Source organism: Acanthopagrus latus, chromosome 6 (genome assembly GCF_904848185.1).
Source record: "Acanthopagrus latus isolate v.2019 chromosome 6, fAcaLat1.1, whole genome shotgun sequence".
Classification (NCBI taxonomy): domain Eukaryota; kingdom Metazoa; phylum Chordata; class Actinopteri; order Spariformes; family Sparidae; genus Acanthopagrus; species Acanthopagrus latus.
Window position 1 is genome coordinate 8732921 of NC_051044.1, and position 21517 is coordinate 8754437.

At 39.0% G+C, this 21517-nt stretch overlaps 4 protein-coding genes across 4 annotated transcripts in view; 2 read left to right on the forward strand and 2 right to left on the reverse strand.

Annotated features, from left to right (window-relative positions):
- Nucleotides 1–8692, reverse strand: part of LOC119020661 (FK506-binding protein 4-like) — a 27424-nt gene extending 18732 nt beyond the window's left edge. Inside the window, exons 1-2 of the mRNA XM_037100154.1 lie at nucleotides 8503–8692; nucleotides 7829–7941 (exon numbers count right to left, since the gene is read on the reverse strand). The gene's annotated coding sequence lies outside the window, so the exon portion shown is untranslated. The remainder of the gene's footprint in view (nucleotides 1–7828; nucleotides 7942–8502) is intronic.
- LOC119020553 (adenosine receptor A1-like) lies at nucleotides 1526–7822 on the reverse strand. Its single transcript, XM_037099944.1, has 2 exons — nucleotides 4065–7822; nucleotides 1526–3509 (listed from the first exon to the last, which is right to left on the reverse strand). Exons 1-2 carry the CDS (start codon nucleotides 4478–4480, stop codon nucleotides 2867–2869), a joined length of 1059 nt encoding a protein of 352 aa, XP_036955839.1. The 5' UTR covers nucleotides 4481–7822; the 3' UTR covers nucleotides 1526–2866.
- A 529-nt stretch (nucleotides 8693–9221) lies between the features above and the next one.
- LOC119020554 (adenosine receptor A1) lies at nucleotides 9222–15532 on the forward strand. Its single transcript, XM_037099945.1, has 2 exons — nucleotides 9222–12958; nucleotides 14568–15532. Exons 1-2 carry the CDS (start codon nucleotides 12603–12605, stop codon nucleotides 15196–15198), a joined length of 987 nt encoding a protein of 328 aa, XP_036955840.1. The 5' UTR covers nucleotides 9222–12602; the 3' UTR covers nucleotides 15199–15532.
- A 3743-nt stretch (nucleotides 15533–19275) lies between these two features.
- rplp2 (ribosomal protein, large P2) lies at nucleotides 19276–21419 on the forward strand. Its single transcript, XM_037102014.1, has 5 exons — nucleotides 19276–19416; nucleotides 20583–20706; nucleotides 20799–20847; nucleotides 20937–21035; nucleotides 21289–21419. The coding sequence occupies exons 2-5, from the start codon at nucleotides 20584–20586 to the stop codon at nucleotides 21363–21365; spliced, it is 348 nt and encodes a 115-aa protein (XP_036957909.1). The 5' UTR covers nucleotides 19276–19416; nucleotide 20583; the 3' UTR covers nucleotides 21366–21419.
- The last annotated feature ends 98 nt before the right edge of the window (nucleotides 21420–21517 follow it).

The window sequence follows — 21517 nt, forward strand, 5'->3', positions numbered from 1 at the left end:
TATTCACAGAACATCCTAAGGCTAGAGTTAGCGACAGATTTAGATCTAAAAATAAGGACAGCGCCTGCTTTAAATTCAGGACTCCAAAGATTTAAACAAAGAGTAATTGTCAAAGCATTTTAATGTGTTAAGGAGGTCCTAAGCCTGAGATAAGTTAAAGGCTGTCAAGCTAAAGGTAACTTCCTGGTTTTACTGATAAACCTGGTTTTACCTGGTTTATCATCAGTAGTAATGGAGTCATATTGTGAACTTATTTGTAACAGATGCAATGCTCAATAAAGATTAAAGGAAATTCAAACAACATTTGATTCCCTATTGCATTGATCATAAAGTTTATAAGTAGCATTTAATGTTCTTTTCTTAAAGGTTACAAATTGTGTCTGTTTATACATCCGGTGAGTACAGTCTTGTAGAAGTCAACTTATACCTCACTTTTGTGATAGATGGCTCAATCAAAAGAACCACACTAAAAATCCTATGCAGGCAGTAATGGGAAATAAGAACATAGTGGTTTGTAAATATGCAGAAACTTTTATTTTTATAAATCTAAACTGATTTCGGTGTCAATATAAACTGTATGCACAGAAAATTTATAGTTGTATATACATTTTAAATTGAGGAAACGAAACAAATGGCTTAGCTAGCTTTTTTGTCTAAAGTTGTTAGCTTAGCACACAACTTATGACAAAAAAAACATAACACATATACTGATGAGTCAGTAGTAAATAAGTTGTAGTAATTGATTGAAAGTAATGATACTGCAACAAATATTTGTGAAAAGCTGGTGCAAAATGTTGACTCAAATGCGTATTTTATCATGAAAAGATGATGGTTTGGTGTGTTTCTTCCGTATGTTCCTCCTGGGCAATCTGCACATTTCTCATTATGACAACCAATTTCACATTGAAGATGAGATGCCAGCACTTGTCAATTTAAATGCAATGAACACAGAGTATTGATGTTGTGTTACTAGGGTATCTCAATAAAACAGTAGGTATTGGATAATGTCATGAAATAGCAGGGTCATGGGATTGTTGTCTTCATTAGTAATCAACCACCATTGCTGATTAAAATAATCAATAACCTTATCCTCATAATGTTTGATCATGTTCACTGATTTCATTCCTCACTCAAACAACAAAATATCTAGGTCAAGTCATTTTAACACATTTTAAATGCAAACATTTGTTATATATTTTCTAAAGGTTTTAGGTTGAATTTCTACTTCAGACATGTAAATCTCAAATATTTACTCTTGAGACTGCTTTGTTAAAAGGAGAAGAAGAAATACAACAGTAGATTTTAAACAATAGTGCAGCTGTATATTTTATAGCAGTGGTTTCCACAGTGGGGCAAGACCCCCACTAGGGGTCGCCAAACCCTCTCAAGGGGTCACAAGGGCTTTTTTATTTTAATGGGTGTAAGAAAACTTTTTTTGGAGAATAGACAGCAATCCTATATCTCCTCATTATGAGTATTACCCAAGGAATAAACTGAGAAAGAATCTCACAGGAGCACAGGAGTGTTCATTTTCTGTTAAACAGGTTCATCCTGTATTAAATAAGTATGTAGTGAAAAAAGGAAATGCTAGAACAATGACCATGCATCAGGAAGAAAAACACTGACTTTATGCAAAACAATGCCATTAAGTAGGTATGATTGTGCAACGCGAATAAAATCATAAGACAGAATATCAGATATAATCGTCTCTGATGCAGTATTCACAGGAAATAATCTGTTTAAAAGCCTCTGCTCATCTAAATGGCTTGTTTCACAGAAACCTCCAGCAGTTATTGTGTAACTATACAGTTTGTAAATTGGTCTGTCCTGTTGTTATGCACTGAATATCAAATGAAATATTCATAAAATATATTAATTAGTCAGAGGTCATCAGTTAACTCAATGATAGAAAAATGGGGCCCTCAGGTAAAAGCTTGGGAACAACTGGTTATGTTGTTAGTACAATTGGTAGTTGGTCATGTATTGGTGAACCAACTGACCAGAACAACGTGAACATCTGTGAAATGTAATGCTAGCCAATAGAAAAGCTCTGCAAAAAGATGTTTCATTTCTGGGACTTGAAACTGTGTCAGCAACTATTTGACACAACAATTTTGTCACTTGGGAGGCTGTACTCTGTGGTGTTGCGGTATAACACTGCACTATTTTGAAATTAGTATCTCATGTCTTGTCTACTGGTTCACATGGGGGGAGGACAAAATATGATAAAAAATATTTCTTTGTAATCCAATTCATATAACAGGGTGTACCTACAGATTTAAAGAATTCCTGACTGATTTCAGAATTTGCTGACTTAACGCCTGTCTGACCAAATAACAAAGAAAATGTTGTGGAGGAACTGATTATGTTACATCGTACACTTGTGCGAACATTTTTCTTTTCATTTAGGTGTACACTCTGTACAGAGCATATTATTTCAGCTTTATATATCTAAGCTTTAGTATATATAATGTACAAATTGCATTTTTCAAATTTCACTAAGGCAATGTCCAAGACAGGGTGTGCTTTCTGTTGAAATGAACAATGAAGAAGTGGAAGTTGAACAGAAACAGAAAGACAAAAGTGATATGAAACTAAAGCTTTTTAAGACAAGTGGAAGTTGCCTTTTTCTTCTACAGTTTTCGCAATGAACCCATATTTACAGGGCACACAAACACAACCAGAGTTCTGTACCAATCTTTCAGTGCACATGTTTAGATTAGCTTATACAGACGGTCATCTTCACCAATTAAAAACTAGCTTTCTTACCTTTTTACACAATATTTTAAATTATTTACTGTATGTCCAACAGTCAATCAAACGTGGTCCTTGAAAACAAAGAGGCAAACCAGGAGGTTTTCTGTCATTAATTTTTTGCCTCACTGTTCAAGTTACTACTGACATTGTCTGTTGTATGGCTTGTCTGAGATCCTTGCTCTTCTCCACATGTACCATACTCTTTCCAGAGCTTCAGATATGCAGCCTTGATCTTTTGTATTTTGAACGCATACACAACTGGGTTTACAGCTGAGTTAGCATGAGAAAGCAGGATTCCAATATAGAAAGCTAATTCCGGTACATTGATCTGACCAAAGTAAGCGATGCAATTCATTGTGTGTAAAGGGAGCCACGACAGGGCAAACAGAGCCAAGACCAGAGACAGGGATCCTGCCAGTTGTTTCTCTTTCCTTAGGTAGCTCTGGGACTGGTTTTGGAATCCGTTGCCTGGTTTCTCACGAAGTTTAACTCGAATATTGCAGAAAATGTAGACGTACAAAACAATCATCACCATCAGAGGGATGAGGGTGCAGAGAAAAAAGTTGAAGTAAACCAGGTATGACATTGGAATCACTGCTATAAACTCGCACTCAATAGTAGAGTTGACGGACTTAGAGAAGGTGTCATGGTTGTACCATCCAAGCATGGGAGCAAAACTCAGTGGTATTGCAACAAGCCAACATGCTGCTACCACAAGCCAAGAGAGTCTCTCTGTTACAGTCCTTTTGTACCTGAAAAGAAAAGCAGAAAATATTGATGTAGTCAATTGTAGATTCAAAAGATGCTTGGTACAAATAGCAATTATATAAAAGCATGAAGTCATTGTAGTGATGAACGGTCGGTAATTAATACCTTTTTTATCGAGCAAGCCATGCAAAGGGTTCAGAGATCAAATGATTCAAGCCATGCCTAGCAGTGCTATTTTTTGGACTGCAAGTAATGCTTGTTTTTAATTATTGATTAATCTGCCTGTTATCATTCAAGGTTAATCTTCTGGCAAATAAACATACTTTTTTTTTGGATGTGGTTTTCAAGAGTTCAAATTGCTTTTTTTTTTATCTAACCAACAGGCGGAAATCCAAATACACTTCATTTATAAAGAAGGCAGCAAATCCTTACATTTAGGAAGTTAGAACCAGCAAATATCTGACAATTTTGCTTAGTGATTACTCAATTATCCAAACAGTTGCCAACTAATTTTCCTTTGATCAACTAACCGTTGCAGCTCTACTATTTATTTTTCTCTACATAATACATAATACAACAACCTAGTCAAAAAACCTCACCTGAGAGGGATATACACCCGGAGGAATCTGTCAACTGCAATGGCCATGAGAGACAAAACTGAGACCAGGGTCAACAGGATGATCACACAGCTGATGAAGAGACAGCCATGGAACGAAGTCTTCACTCGTCTGTCGACAGTAACAGCCAACGGGATGGCCAAGCAGCCAACCATGAAGTCAGCCACAGCCAAAGAGACAATGAGGCAGAAGGTAGGCTGCTTAATGATTTTACTTGTCCAAAGTGCCAAAATAACCAACATATTCCCAAGACAGCAGCAAACAGCGATGAGCACCTCCACCAACGTGTAGATAACCTCTCCCACAGCCATTGTGCTACTTCTCCAGTTTAGGTTCGATATGTAAGGGTGTGACGAGACTGGATGTGAGTGTGAATGTGCTGCGCTGTTATCACTCATCTCTGTCTTGTGAAACCTTTGAGGAAGTCCTTAACCACTGTGCTCTCTCTGTAATGCTTTGCATTTGTGTATTTGCAACTATATTTGTTTACTTTTTTATCATTGTCAGATAGTGTTCAACTTTGAATACTCCATTTAAAAAACTGCTGGCTGTTGCAGAAGATTATATGAATGAAAAGAAAATGTTACAGTAAGAGTCCTAGAGTTTTTAATGTGTCAATAGAAAGCTGTTTAAAATTTCATGAGGACAAATGGGATTGGTTTTCAGATAAATACTCGCTTATACTTGTGGATTCCCATTAGCTCACATAAACTGCTTTGAGTCTTATCTTCATAGAAAGGTTAAGATTTAAGATTATTACAGGAAATCTGTCACTATTTAAAACTCGACCCTGGAGTATAAAGTTAAATTAACCGCATTCACACGGCAAACACCAAGGTCAACATGTCACTGTAAACTAGGGAAGGGAAATATGACCGTATACTCAAATTAGAATATATTTTTTTCTTCAGTGAGCATAGGGGTAAACATCCTCTCATTTTTTTTGGAAGAGCTAAAAGGGCAAGTTAATGATCTTCTTGAGAATAAGGGTAAAAAACAAACTTGATCTTAACTGACCTTCTGAAACAAGCCACAAGATAACCATGTGCGTTTACGCTCACCCGCGTTCTGCAAGTGCGCTCTGGTATTTTAAAAAATAGCACTACACCTCTGGGGCTGAGGGTAGTTCATTACAGGGCAATAGGGGTGCGTTGTTAACCTTTCGTGTTTGTGTCGCCAAAGTTAGAGTTAGTGAGGAAAGAGAATGTGTTTAGCCCCCTGACTGCATGTTACTGCAGCCACAGTAAAGCACATAACATTTAAGATACTGAAACACTTATGACAGTAGTGGCAGCATTGCCAAATCCATGTCGTAGCAGGATATGACACCAAAGATCGTGATTAAACCAATACACCACCCATCCTTACAGAAAATATATCAGTGTCTTACTGAGCTGACTGGTATTCTGCTGCAGATGTACGAAGTTACACTTTGTCATTTTTTTCAAAAATTGTGTTGCTGATAGCACTAAGGTAAGTGTAGTGCTAGTGTGTTGTGAGCTGAGCAGGATGTGAACATGCAGAGAAGTGATAAATTGATTTCTTTAACATCAGCACATCATCTAGTTTGTGTTCTGAGCACTGAATGCAGTTTCAGGAAATAACAACTGCTTCTTCTTACCCTGATGCTAATCTAAACTCTGAGATGCTCTTGATTCATTTTTCCCTCTCTCGTGGTATCATTTCTCTAGACTGGTGGTTATGGTGGCAGTTTGGTATAAGCATAATCTACAACTGACCATCTGGAACCTTCTAGTTATCTAAATCATCTTACCAATGTACCTGCATTGAAAACGACCTTATCTATTCCAAAACAGTGGGTATCAAGGCGAAACCTTCTGTCTTGTTAATGAACATATTTTCTTTCAAATCTGAGCCTAAATTGAAATGACTTTTCTGTTAATTCACTTTTAAAATATTGCTTGACTTTTTTATGTTGATAATTTGCATAGGTGATTAAAATGAAGCTATCTGCTGACATTTACCTGTCACCTATAAAGAAAATCTTCCACAGAACAAAAATGTCAAAATCACAGTTGACACTAACTTTTGCTAAAAGAAATCAACTCTTTTTTCCTCAGCATATTGTGCTGGCATTGACCAAAACAGAAACTGACAACAAAATTTGATGATACTCATCATCAAGGTCATCTTACCTCATTGAATTGGCCTAACTCCTGGTTCATAGCAGATAATGGGTACACATTTTTAAAAAGCAATCTGCAGTAGAGTAAACACTCACATCACAGCAGAGACCTGGAGTCAAATTACTGACACACAATGTTTATCAGTCTTTCCTTATCTTTCCTCCTGGTTACCTCCATTTCAAGTTCTCTCCTCACTTCAGTACAATTAACTTCTCAGGAGGATGTTGCCATCAGACCTGATTTTAGCTTTTTCTTACATGACAACGTAACAAATCTACCGAATCTGAGGCAGTTCCAATCTCAGCTTTGACAGAAAGTAAAAGCAGGCTTTAGTAATTTTATCTCAATGGCAGTACGCAGTCACCTTTTGCTGTAACAAACTGTTAAAATTAAAGTAATACCAGCAGCCCTGGTCATCAGCATTACTATTCATACAGTTGTACTATTTCTAATGTCTAGTGGACAGTAGGATGTGATGTTTACAGTGTTGATTAATCCTTGAACCTGATTTAATCAGATTTTCTGAACTTGTCGGACAGTTGTACTTATTGTAATACTTGCTTTAAGATATTGTGATATCATTATAAGGCCATATCGGGCCCTATTTAAAAGCACTATTAAACAGATTGTAGGTAAATATGTCCAAGCTTTTAGTAAACCTTGTCAGCAAACTGCAAATATCCTTGCAACAGCCTACCTACAGCTCAGAAACATTACGGTTGAGCTCAGATATTTTACAAACCAAATAATCTCTCAATGCAAAATAACCAATGTGTACTTCTGGACTAAGCAGCCAGCACATCTGCAATCTAAGTCATTTGCATTAATTTCTTTTGTTGCGTGTTTCAAGTGATAGTTCAGGTCTTTTGATGTGGGGCTGAATGAGGTACTTATCTGTAGTCTGTATTATCTGCAATAGAGGACTGTGCATGTAGCTCTAGCAGGGAAGCAGAACATTGTACTGCTGTAAATGATACCCACAGCGAGACATAATTCAGCCACCTAAAAGAAGGCCCACCTAAATAAATACAGTACATATCCGATTCCGTGTATTCCATATTTTGGCCAAATGTTTTGGTGCTGTACACTGCTCTTGGACAGGCTGTAAATGTCTGACCCAAACAGCTGACCTGTGGCATAACACAGGGCACAGCCGCGTTTGTGTGTAAGAATACAAATGTTGTTCAGTTGAGGGTATGCAGTACCAAAGGAAAATGCTGCCTGTATAATTTCGGTTTTATTGTTCAAATGGCAACAAAATTCAAATTGGACCTGTGTCTGGGCTTGTAAGGAGGGGTTCAGGACAAAATCAGTAGCTGGACTGGAAACCCCCGTCCGCCTCCACCCAAATATAAATAGGTTCAAACATACCACTAGAAAAACTTCAGCTTCTTCATGACCAACTTCCACTGCCCCTCAAAAAGGAAATGCTTTGGTTCCTGCGTTAATGTGTTTCCTCAGTACTTAGTTTAGTCAGTAAGTTTCAGGGTTAAGTCAGTTCAGGCAGTTTCAGATCTGTTCTATTCTGTGTGCCTTGTTAAATTCAGGTCTGGTTGCATCTGAAAATAAAACAGGCAAAGGATTGTGACACAGACTTACTATACTCCTCAGAAGGGAGAGATGATCAGGTTCAACGCTGGCTCTCCATTGCCTTCATCAAGCACAGAATCCAGAATCTGAAGTCCGAGGCAAATCAGTGGATCTCAGAAAGCCTGCATAATGACAGAGCTATTATTTTCAGTCCCAAAGTTTCAACTATCTATGGAAATTATTAAATGTCACGTCATCACAAGCCTCTTAACTGAAAAAAGCCATCTTAATAACAGTTATATGGATTCATTTGTTTTAAGCTGGAAAGCATCTCTCCTATTCTTATAACAACATGAATTATGACATTTTAACATTTTACACATGAATCATGGCTTTTGAAGATTTTACCAATACCGCTTAAACCATTAACTGACATGTCTATAAGCAGTATTAACTTGTTCTTCTTAATTTTTCACATTTCCCTTAACATTTTACCATCATTTTACAAGAAGCTAAATAAAATATATAAAAAAAAAATCTTCAAATAGACTATAGTAACTTATCTTTTGACATCAGCTTTTGACACACTTTAATGTCTTACTGGAGCAAATTATGACAGGTGTAGGCCATTTCAGCTTGAAATTAAATGAGAAGCTCTTCCCCTGCAGTACCATATGCTGCCTATCTGACTACCGTCGTTAGCTATGTTAGCTTAGCTTAACGTTAGCTACGAACACACTCACCAAGACGTTGAAAAATAGTCATTAACCCACAGCACATTGGTTCGTAGATCATATTCTCTTCTCCGTACTGCTTGATTTCATGTACAAATTTATGAACTATTCATTTGTATTTCGTAGTTCAACTGAGTTTCTGAGGGCTTCACACTCTATTCTACTACTCTGCACCCGCTTTCCCCGTGGTGTTGAACTTGCTACCCGGATGGGGCGGGACTTAACTACGCTCCACCAACAGAAAACTTTCACGTGCGCCGTCTAACCAATAAGATGTAAGCTAAATTATTTTGACATGCAGGGACGTTAGACTATCAAGTTTTTAAAAAAATAAGACTGACAATAAAGTACTTCTCTCCTGGGTTACATGAACATGAAAATGATGATGATTATAACAGCAGCAGCAACAACAACAACAACAACAACAACAATACTAAGAGGAAGAAGCAGATGATAAAGAAGACTTTAATATGTTTATTAGGCCGACTGATGCTTTGAGTCATTAAGAAGGAGATGAATTACAAGTATTGTTTTGATGGTCACATGTGACTTTGGGTCAGTTAATTACTGCAAAAATGGAAATACTGCAACTGTGCTTTCAATAACGTATGTTCTTGTTTTTGGCTCCCAAAAGCATGTAGATCCACAGCATCGTCATGAATGGAGCCCAGATATTAATGAGCTGGCATGACACAGAGAAAAATATGTGCAAGTTTAATAAACAATGACCATATAGCAAACAAAATAAACATATAGATATAAAAGTGATGATAGCCACAGTATCTAGAGGAACTAGGGTCTTGCTGAGAAAGCTAAAGGCCAATCAATTTTCCCCATAACAATGCTCAACAAAAGAGGAACCACAAAGCTGCCATCCACACACTGATTGTTGTCATAATTTTCCCTCGAACGTGTCCTGACCAAACCCCAAGTGAGAGGCTTTGAAGTCAGCTTTTGCAGTGGCTGAAACATGTAATTAAAACATCACGTGATGCACTGGGGCCCAAGTGTTTCAACTTACATGTGGAAGTAGCAGCTGTAAAACGATCAATACTTTTTTTTCAGTGTCACAACCCCAGCGAAATTACTCATTTCACTATCATCGTTCAGTCTAATAACATTCGGAAAGTCCAGAAGAGTTGGAAGATTGAATCATTTTATCTCTATTCAAGTTAGCTTGGTGCTTATCTGGTACACAGCCGGCTCAGTCGGTGAAAGTCCCTTGTGCACAGGCTCTATTGGTCCCACAACGCGGAAGATTCTTCAGCTTCATGCACCACTGAGCAGCCATCATAGGAATGAATGGGGGCTCTACCTCCTGTACCTGGAGTGCATGCAGGAAAATGTTTTGCATTGTGTGAATCTTTGACCCTGCCTATCCTTTGCTTATCAGGACACATCATCATGGTGTTGCATCTGATGGACAGAAACACAGCTATAAGCTTAAGTATTTTTTTCTGATAAACTTGGTAGTGTGAGCATGTGTCTTTGAGTTTGTAATCTTTAACAGTCAAAAAATGCCTGAATCTTATACTCCATATTGGATCGAAATAGCAAGAGATACGTTTGAGCACAAATTGGAAATACACACACAAGCAGGATGGAGGCCAGATCTGAGTAAATTTGCACAATAGCTGCCTTTGGTTTGATGGGAAAATGTCATTGTTTTTAGAGTCAGTCTACATCAAAACTCAAACTGTATGTAAATCCAGTTCCTGCTTCACATAGTAAAAACAAGAACCTGTAAGGTGGCTATGTCTTTCCCTGCTGTAGATGGAGTTGATCTGTATATAATAGTCACAGCCACTCCCTGTTTATTAATTTGAACACTCATGATCCTGTAGGCCAACTGCTGGTTGATCGATTAATATAGACACAAACGGAGACGGCATAGCAGCGGAGTGAAATGAATTCTGCATTAAACTGGAAAGCTTCGTGAGGATGTTGAGAATAATTTTGTTAATTGGAACCGGTAATAGAACCTATACTGTCATGTAATCCCTGTGGCGCATGTGCAAGCGGATCCCTGCAAGCTCATAATCAAATTAATTATTTCTGTTTATAGATATTGATGTGTTTTGCGCTGTAACCAAAGGATATCATCTGTAGAGGAATATCAGTGGAATACATTTTATTGGCGCCTTTAAAATAATGTGTATTTTTGTTTGCCTTAGCTGAAACCACAAGTCGGCAAAATGTTTCAATCTGCAGCAGTGTTCAAAAGGATGTAATTACTCAGTCACGATACATTAATCTTTAATAGATAACCATAAACACACAGGAGAGTTTTTATATTACTGGATTGATTCAAGCCGGAAAAAGAAGCAAGCAAACCGCAACAAACAACGGGGATGAACAATAAAAGTGCAACAAATTCAGTATAATGGTCCTCTTGAGTGCTGAACCAATATGTTTGATAGACACTGCATTATGTTTGACATTTATAGCTAATGCATTTCCAGTTGAGGTTGCATGTAGAAAGTCCCACTTGAGATAATGATGCCATGTTGGATGACAGAGGCCCAATCAATCTGATTCAGTGTCAGCTCTTGAACACTCTAATGCACAGACCAGAGTGTGAGATCACAGGCGATGTCCCAAAACAACAGCCTGAGTCATCGCTTTCTCTGAGGGAAAAAAAAAAAAACTAAAGTCATCAGCATCAGAGTGAATATATTTACAGGCAGACACTGAATCTGCTTCCTTAAGCAACTGAGGACCATCTCAGTGATTGCTTGCTCAGTGATACTTGCTGCCAAAGTGTTTTCATGCTCAGACGGACAATTAAATTAAGTTTTTAAAAGTAATTGAACTTTTGGAACTTATTCCTACCTGCAGTTGACCCTGTAGTCCAAGTTGTGATATCTGGACATTATGTGCAGGAACAACATAAGAGATATGAAAAAAATGTGCCATTGCAGGGTGATGATAAAACATGTGATAACTATTTTTTGAGAAACACCTCTTTATGCTTTTGCAACTTTTTGAGCAGTTGTGATGTTTCAATGCACACATTAAAGAGATTTGTACAGCTGAATAGAGTTCAGTGAAATGTTGTGGTGACATATTTTAGTAATGACGGGAGATGGAGTAAATGATGAATTCGAGGTCATCTGCCAATCAACCCCATGTCTCTCACACACTGAAGTGATTTGATTAAATTGGACAATAAGGGCGCATCATTTTTGATGATGAAATGTAACAAAATGGATTCAACATTCATCACCACCATGAAATGTTCATATAAATAGCTTCCATTAAAACCTTTAAAGGAGCATAGATATGGCCAGAATTTTAGACTTTAGCTTAGCTTTGAATAAATATAAGGAAAAGGGTAATCAATTGGCTCTGTACAAAGTTAACAAAACCAGCACCTACTAGCACCTCTAAAACTCGCTTAATAACAAGTTACATCTGGTATGTTAAATGTGTCCAAGCATTTTTGAAAAGATCTCCTGAGTTTAACAGGGATTTGTCACCAAAACAGGCACTGAACAGGTGAAAATCCATCTTGTCAGTGCTATAAACAAGCTGCAATATTAACACTTCTCAAACATGCTGTATCTTTTGCATGGCATGTTCATTGCTCACTCATGCAGTTATGGATAAGACTGCAATAGATTAAATCAGCTCTAATGCAGAACCATCCATAATTAGGGGGAGTGCGTTATCTGTAAGACCATCAAACTGCTTACAAGTCCTCTCAAAAACCACACACAGAAATAGACACACTTAATATGAGCAAAACTGTTGCTGCAGACTGCTGCAGAATTCAAAGTCCCTCCCCTTGATTTGATGACTCCATGAGAGTGAGTAAGAGAGAGAGTCAGGGTGAGGATGTAGAGGAGTAGTTATGCACTGGTCCCCACTTCTGAGGGGAGCTTGAACAACATGCTGTGGATTCTTTATACTTCATCCCTTCATGAACGCTTTGTGAAGGGCCACTCATTGCGTGAACATTGCACAGAAAAAGTAGTGTTTTTTCAGGTGGAGAACACACATAGTGAAAGATGTTTTTGCTGAAGCAACCCCTGAAGTGGAGGCTAGAATTTTCTACAACAATTTTTAATTTTTAAGTAAAAGGTAGGCAGGGCCATTGCACAGTGACAATGTCCTCCTCTCCGGGTATCAAGCCGCCGGAGCATGTGGACATGATGTACATCTCCATCGAGACAGCTATTGCTGTTGCCTCTGTGCTGGGAAATGTGCTGGTGGTGCTGGTTGTGTGTGTGAACCGAGCTCTCCGCAACACCACCTTCTCCTTCATCGTGTCTCTGGCCGTGGCTGACATCGCTGTGGGAGTGTTGGTCATCCCTCTGGCTATTATCATCAGTCTGGGATTCAGCACTCAGTTCTACACCTGCCTCTTCCTCTCCTGCCTGCTGCTGATCATCACCCAGAGCTCCATCCTCTCCCTGCTGGCCATCGCCATCGACCGATATCTGCGCGTCAAGATTCCCACCAGGTGAGGAACTGCAGCTTACTTTGAAAGGTGTCATTTGGGTTTCTCAGGATTGAGACACAAACTTATTGATAGAAAGAAGACATTAGTTTGGTAGGGAATTTGTTGGATACTGAATGTTGTGTTCTCACTTTCTAGAAGTATTCCTGCAAAAGGATAATTATCTGCTTACAGTAGGCACAATTAAATATTTATTATAACTCAGTGCTATAGGAAGTGGATGTGATTGCCTGTTCCAGTAGATTGCAGCATCCTGATGACAACTCTTACTCTGACATGTTATTGACATAAGGGCTGTTTGTCCATTAGCCGATCGATACCACATTACACAGCATGTATCGATTCAATCAAATAACTTTTATTTAGATTATCCAAATTAGAAAATTGTATTCGATTGCACTCAGACGAAACATCCTCAACAAACATGAAATTTCTCTGATAATCCTTCCTCTTAGAGTAGAGCCGAGCATATTAATAGGAGAACAAATAGACTCCGATCTTACTTTTCTGTTTCTTTTAGCATCAGAGAGTGAAACGCGTGCTTTCAGCCTCCGAAAGTCAATCAAGAAGAGGTGGTTCTCTGTGTCGATGTCTGACGTAGAGCCATATATCGTTGCAGTGTATAAAGCAGATCAATGGGCTGGACATCAAAAGCTTTTAAGCAAATGAAAATGTCCCCATCAGCCTAAATAAATGACAAAGGCACAGTTTGTTTTGATTTTGGCACACGCACGTAGTACTTTTTGTTTACCAATTGGATGTCCAAAGCTGAGACAAATGCTTCTGAACAATAACCTGTGGACTGGTCGCCTGGCTATATATAACATTAGCAGTTATTGTTTCTGCAAACCTAAGACACATCCAAACGTGTTATACCACATTCACGTTGGATGCTTATCAGCCAACTTCAGATCAGGAGTTAACGTTATCAGACGGTAACAACGCTGTCAAATTCCTGACCACAGTTTGAGTCAACAAGAAATATTTCCAGCAATCTTTGTGTCGTCAAATTTGGATGTTTTTTTAAGGGGACCTGGGGACATATCGACAAAACCGGTATTTTCACCCAAACCACGATGTGTTTCTAACCTTAATCAAGTGTTTTTTGTGCCTAAACCTAACCGGAGCATACGCACTGTGTGGCTTGTAGTAGAACAGGTGGACCCAAAAGTTGACGCCAAATAATATATAGTAAATTTGAAAGGTGGATTTGTTAATCAAAAAGAATATCATGAAAGCTTCTAATACATTCCAGAGACACTGAGAGAAAACAAATGCCAATAATCTGGTACTGTGCAGAGCAAGTGCTGGTTACAGCCAACGCGCTGCAGGTGTGTGGACCGGCACAGCTCTGGCCATCAGAAAAGCCACGCCCAGCCTCGCCAAGCACCTCTGAAACACAAAGGACATGAACAACCCACAAAGTGTCACAAAGACCAAATCATAACCAGCCCAACATTTTGACCAGAGAGAAATAAAAAAAACTCAACCTAAACAAACGTAAAGTTGCAACATAAAGAAACGTTCAGTTAAAGTTATATGTGGTTTTTCAGAAACGTACTTCGCTGTCCATTGTCCTGACTCCACTTTCTTTTCCAATAACTCTGCTCAGGTACAGCACCATAGTGACCCAGGGGAGGGCTTATGTGGCGGTTTGTCTGTGTTGGATCCTCGCCTTCCTCACTGGATTGGTTCCAATGATTGGCTGGAATAACCTCGATGCTCAGAGAAACCTCAGTGTGTCCAGCGACATTGTCTGTGAATTCACCACAGTCATGAGGATGGACTACATGGTCTACTTCAATTTCTTCGGCTGGGTGGTGGTACCACTCTCCATAATGATTGCTCTGTATGCCGAGATCTTTAGGGTGATCCGGCGACAGCTCAACCGGCGCGCTGAAGCAACTTGTGATAGAGAACGGTACTTCCGGAAGGAGCTGAAGCTGGCCAAATCGCTGGCCTTGGTGCTCTTCCTCTTCGTTGTGTGCTGGCTGCCGATACACATCATGAACTGCATCATTTTCTTCTGCCCGGAGTGTCACGTACCCAAGTTTGCCATGTACATCGGCATTTTCATGTCCCACGTGAACTCAGCACTCAACCCATTGGTTTATGCATTCAGGATTAAACGGTTCCGCATCACGTTGATCCAGATCACTCGCCGCTGCATGTTATGTAAACCCGCAGAGCCCACTCCGTGTCCAGGCAGCACGCCGGCCCTGACGGAGAAAGTGGACATGTAAGAGGAGCTGCAGCACATCTGTTTACATGGTTTACAGTGAGAAGGTGCAGCAATGACAATTATGGGACTATGTGATATTTGGAATATCAACTTTAACATGCACAACTAAAGCACTTCATCGAGTCCTGGGACATGTTCATTTCTGACCCATTCATATTTCCTCTTAGTTTTTAAGAATTTGAGCCTGCAATCAGAGCAAAATGATGCCCCCATCATTACTATTCTGTTTTGACTAAATGCTTCTTTAATCAATTCATATTGAATTATGATTTATATGTCAACATAATAAGTGATACAACAAACATTTCATGTTCAAAGAGCTTGTTGGTAAATTCACCAGAATAAATACTGATATCTTCCTCATTTAATGTGTAAATGTCACATTTATTATTTGACATTTACACCCATCTAAGTGCACTTTAAAAGCACTGAGTGGTGAGCTTTCACAACTCACCTGTTTGCTTACAGTAAAAAAGGATCCTGATGATATTTTCCTGATTGGTGAGGGTTGCTTTGGGCTGGTGAGAATGCTGTCAACTGATCACTTGTGTGGACTTAGCAACCACACCAGGACCGTGTGATAAGGTAGGTCTGGGCCCGCTTCATACTGGACTCCAGTAAGGAGTGTCTGTGGTGTGAAAGCAATCTGATAACAGACACGTGACTTCAACATGATTTCATAAGCTACATTAAAAAGAAATCCATCTTCTGATCATGCAATGTTCAGGAAGCAATTAAATGATCAAAAGCTTTCAAAATGATTGTGCTTTATCCAACTCTGGCAACTTCGCCAGTAAATGACATCCATTAAAAGGTTTACGACAGCAATCCCACAATTAATAAGCCCCGAACCATTACTGTACAAGATGCCTCTTTTCTGTCCTGCCTCTTCCCGCATTAAAAGTCTTGTGGAGAGTTATTTTCTGATGCGGGTCATGATGACGCACTAATGATGCAGGATGACAGTTATCCAAACTCCCAAATCAACAAGTTATCTGTCAGCCTGTAAGACCTGATGTTGAGTCCTCTTGATCTGTTTGTAAAAAGTCAGTATGAACAAGACTGAACCAGAACGGACCAAAAAGTGTGATGTTCGTGTTCACCATCTTAGTTAAGCATGTTGGCATACTAACATTAAAGAAATAGTGCTAAAGTTAGTCTTGCGCAGTAATGGGCAGTAATGGGTAAATTAAATGTTGACCTCTTGGTGGCAATGAATGAAAAGTCAGAGGATCAACGAAGATAATAAAATTTATCATGAGAGGACATGAAAGTCTGTATGAAACTCCATGACAACCCATCTAATGTTGATATATTATTAAGTGATCCGATATCAGTATCATCTTCTTGGGGTCCCAAAAGTCATTAAGATTCATCCTTGTGGCTCCATAAATGTCTGTTCAAAATTTGAATGCAATCCGTCACACAGTTACTGAGATATTCTAACCTGAACATCAGACAGACCGATATCGTCGTACTGAGCCATGCTGCCAGAATGGCTACAAATGAGATTAGATTGAGTGCAAAGAATTAATGCGATCAAATGCAAATGCTTACCATGGGTCTTTGAGTGGTCATGTGAACAAAAGCAGAGGAGCCTGTCACGGGGGGATTTATTGAGTGGGATCAATAGAGAGTACCAAGTGTTCTGAAATTTTATGTTACACGGAAAACCATCCAATATAAGGAGAAGTGGAAAGACCCTCCCTGGAATACAAATTAACAACGAAGTCACTAAAGTCTGGCAACATCAAAGCAGTCCAGCCATTAGTCTTATCAGGGGATGCAGGCACCTCTTCAGCTAATTCAGCTAGTTTAAGCCATATTTCAATGGCAGTGACAGAGTGTTGAAAAGGCTCTGAAGCATTTGAGTAAATTACCCACAGAGCATTATGCTGAAGTGATTTATTCAAACTCTAAAACTAAATCTCCCGCTAAAGCTGTCTCAGTTCTGCTTTGTCATCAGTTTGACTACTGCCTGGTTTCAGTTCATGTCACGCTCCTTAATACATAACAAAAAGGTACGATGTGGCTTAAAATAATGCAGGTTTAAATGTTTTTGCCACTTGATATGTGGGAGATGTTTAATTTTCTGGGATTGATCACCTGTCGTGTATGCCGTGACCACCTGAGACTTGTGTGGTGGAGTAGTTTCACGTGAGCACATGAAGCCATCACCCGCCACCTCTCTATCTGTCCCTCCCTCCCTCACAAACATATCAATATGCATATTACCATCTGTCACCTTCATCCCTGTTGAGGGATTTGAAACTGCTGAGTGTGGTCTAATCCCCAGCCTCCCCGTCTTAGTGAGGTAGGTGCTGCGTAACCAGCCTGGCATTTACCGCCTTCGCACCACACACTCCTGTGTGGCTGGCAGCCTACTGGATGCTGAAGGAGCGCAAGCATGGTGTCGGTGTGAAGATAAAAAAAAAAAGCCAAGATTCTCCTTTTCCTGTGTGCATCTTATCTTCTCCCTAAATCTTCTTTGAGGTAAGACCCTTGAGCTGCAAGGAAGATTTGTGAAGAATTGCTATCTGTGCTTCTTGTAATTTTGATCACTTTATCATCAGATTATTGAATAAAACTTTCATTTGCAGCATCAAACCACTATAAAATGGCTGACACAGATGAAGCGGAGAACGGCCAAGACCTGGAGGCTCCAGAGGAAGAGCTGGATGAGGCCATGATACAACTTGGCAGTTACGCTGAAGCCCGGCGTGCTCTACCGATGGATCAGTGGACCTTCAAAGAAAAGGCAAACTTTTATCTCGACCGCCTCTTCCTCGGCTTCCTGTTTATTATTTTCCTAGTTTTAATTGGGGAATGTGTCTATAAAGTTTGGTATGTGACAAACCTGAGGAAGATTGCAGAGTTCGTGTCAGATTCGGTGGTCTTTCTGTTCGACTGGCTCTTCACACAGGAGAGAAAGGAGGAACTGCTTGAATTGTAGCCTGCTAACAGACCACTTCATTGTATTATTCTTTTTTAAATGTTTTTTCAACGATGTTGTAAGCACATGTGATATAAAAACAACCTAGTAAAAGAATCAATCAATATAGAACATCTACTAACAACTAGAGCTGCAGTCATGTATCAATGATTCCGGAGCTTTCCTTTTGATGGTGATTCAATGCCAATAAATAATGCACACTATTAACGGATTCCTTGTTCTGTCTTAACCCATCACACACAAGAATCATAAATTGCATAGAACTTTATCAGTTATTTTCTCTACTAGTTTCCTACTAGTTTACCACTAGTACTGTGCAGTTTTGAAGTAGAGCATGTTAAACTCTTTCTCCATTATTTACCATTTACTTTAAATGTAAAGCTCTTACATACAGATTATATAATCATTTTATAAATCATGCACTTTCATAAATGTACCCACAAAATTGTCAAATTATATCCATTCTGAACAGCTACATGATTAAAATGCGTGTTAATTGTAAAACAAATTATTCTGTTGCACAGTGATATACTCTAATGTTGATGCTAAGGTACATTTAACTTGTTTCTACCTCAGGAAACCTATGAAAGAACGATTTGTACTTGTAGAGAAGTAGCCTATCTTACAGTAAGGTCTTGCTACTTTTACTTATATGAAAGATAACAATACCTCTGCCACTGTTTCACATATTTGAAAGACTCAAATATCCTGATTGTACTGTCGATATCAAGGAATTATAACATCAACTGTGGACTTACTGCAGATATTATTATTTAACAAGCCTCCAGGTTGCCGGGTTTAATGCAGTTTATTTTCCCATTACATGTACTGTTTATCAACAAATACAGAGTAGGGCCACATATTCAGTGGGATTTTTAATCACAAAAGAACAAAAGGTAATTGGGGAGGAAGGGGAATTAAAAGACAGGAAAAACTATTCTGGCTCTCATCTTTTTCATTGCAGATGTATATGACATCACTTCTAACTAAATAAGGAAAAAAGTAATTTAAAAAAGGAAAATACATGTTTTTTTTAATGTAAAAAGGTGTTCAGAAAGCTGTAATTAGATACTGAATACCCTAAGTTGTGGTAAACTGTGGGACAAATGTGACAGATTTCTTTCAGTCATGATGACGTATGTGCTGTCACCCCGAATGGACCAATGACATCGACGCATTCGAGTCTTGTACAACTTCCGGTAACGCCTCCTCCTCTCTTCCGGATTTCTTAGCGTGACCGACGTTTCGTGTCTGTTTAGACTTAAAGTAAGTCAAAATGAGACTAATTCAAAGTGTGCGTCTATTAGTTCACGTGTAACTGTGTTCTCAATATGATACACTGTAGTATAATACTCGAAGGTTTCTTTTAAATAGTGAAAAGGAGCAGCTTTTTTCGGAGATAAAAGTCGCTGGCAGAAATGGAGGACAGTGATGGGAAAACACTGGGCGCCATGCTGCCTCTGGTAGCTTAGTCGTGTGCATTACGGTTGAACAGCTAATCACTGCCGGATAAATATTTTGTCCAGTTCAAAACAGATAAAATACAAACTCTGAACACCGACATTTGATTGTTGTCTTCGTTTATCTGTGATTGAAGTCAAAGTATCGTTTCATTATACGGAGAGCTAAAGCTAACGTTAGCTTAGCTAACGTCAAACTGGGCTCCTCCCAAGCTGATGTACTCCGTCATTGTAAGATAACTCGGAATACTGGAGTCACTACTGTTTTCTGTGCCTATGTTCTATATATTGGTTGTCAACTTCATACATGCACCACGTCATATTATGATGTGCACTGTAAAAATATAGCTGTCATGTGAGGAAAACATGTAGTTCAGCCCCCCAGCGGTGATTTTAAGCACTGATCTGAGACCGTTTCGAATAACAGGATACAACTGCTTTTGAGTCCCTGAAATACATCTGACTGTGTTTAATCTATAATGATTATGGCTGCTATCAATTATGATATCATAATTAGAGCTGAAGTGATTAGTCAATTATTGAAATGTTTTTAGTGTGTTATGTTTGTAAACTTAATGCATCTGGGGATGGACTACTGATAAGACAAAGTAAGTAGTTAGAACATTTAAATAGTAATGCAAACCTCCACTTTGGGAAATTGACAGTCAATATCTTGTTCCCCTCCCCCAATATTATATTCCAAACAATCCATTTAAAAGTTATTCAGACAAATGAATCAAGAAAACAATGTTGGTTACAGCCCAATGACGCTACCATTATTGTTAAATGGTACTATTTCATGATTGTTTGATCAGTAAAATGTCTGGCTTTGTAAGAAACGTCTTCTTCAGTTGTGATGTAGGGTGTCATTATGATATTTTAGTCTCGCAGACTTGACGTCTGTGTTGCGTAACTTACAGAGTCGCACACCAGTTCTTCAGGTGTTAATTTGTGTCTCTTCTGTCAATACAGAATGCGTTACGTGGCCGCTTACCTCCTGGCTGTGCTCGGTGGAAACACCAGCCCCAGTGCAAAGGACATCAAGGCCATCTTGGGCAGCGTAGGAATCGAGGCTGATGACGAACGCTTAAACAAGGTATGCCATTTAATAACAGTATTTATGCAAATGTATAAAAACTTCCAAGTACTTTTTTTTTTAATGTATTTAAATCTTGAATATCTCTGCAGGTCATTAGTGAGCTGAATGGCAAAGACATCAATGAAGTCATGAACTCAGGTAAGACCTGTCAGTGAACACAGGTTGAACATTTGAAGTTGTCATTGAGGAAAATGGCTAAAAGTTGTATTCCTCTCCTTTTTCAACAGGCCTTTCTAAGTTAGCCTCCGTACCAGCAGGTGGCGCTGTGGCGGCACCTTCCGCTGCTGGTGGTGGGGCTGCTGCAGCCGGGGCTGCGCCTGCTGCTGGTAAGTGTTAATCCCTCATTGCTATCCTTTTCAATGGATGTGTTCAGTTTCTCTAGAATTGCTTTAAGTTTTGAGTGGCATTATCATACATTATGGCGTTTTGATACAGTACAAATACTGTGGTGCCCCCTCAAGAGAATCTGCTGAACATGTTTTTAAGTCCTATAACAAAGTTTGATGACAGTGCTGTTAAATATTCTTGCTGACTCTTGTCTGTGTTGTTGACTGTTGTATTCATCTGTCTCATTTCCAGCGGAAGAGAAAAAGGAAGAGAAGAAAGAGGAATCAGAAGAGTCAGACGAAGACATGGGCTTCGGTCTCTTTGATTAATCTGCCTTCTCTGTGTTTAAAAAGCAATAAAAATGTAAAAGGTTTACACACTAATTTGTCTTTTTGTCCTTATTATTTGTTTCAAATCAGCTGATTGAGGCTGTGTAAAGGTAATTATTCAACTGCTCAAGTGCTCGAAAATAAATTGTCTG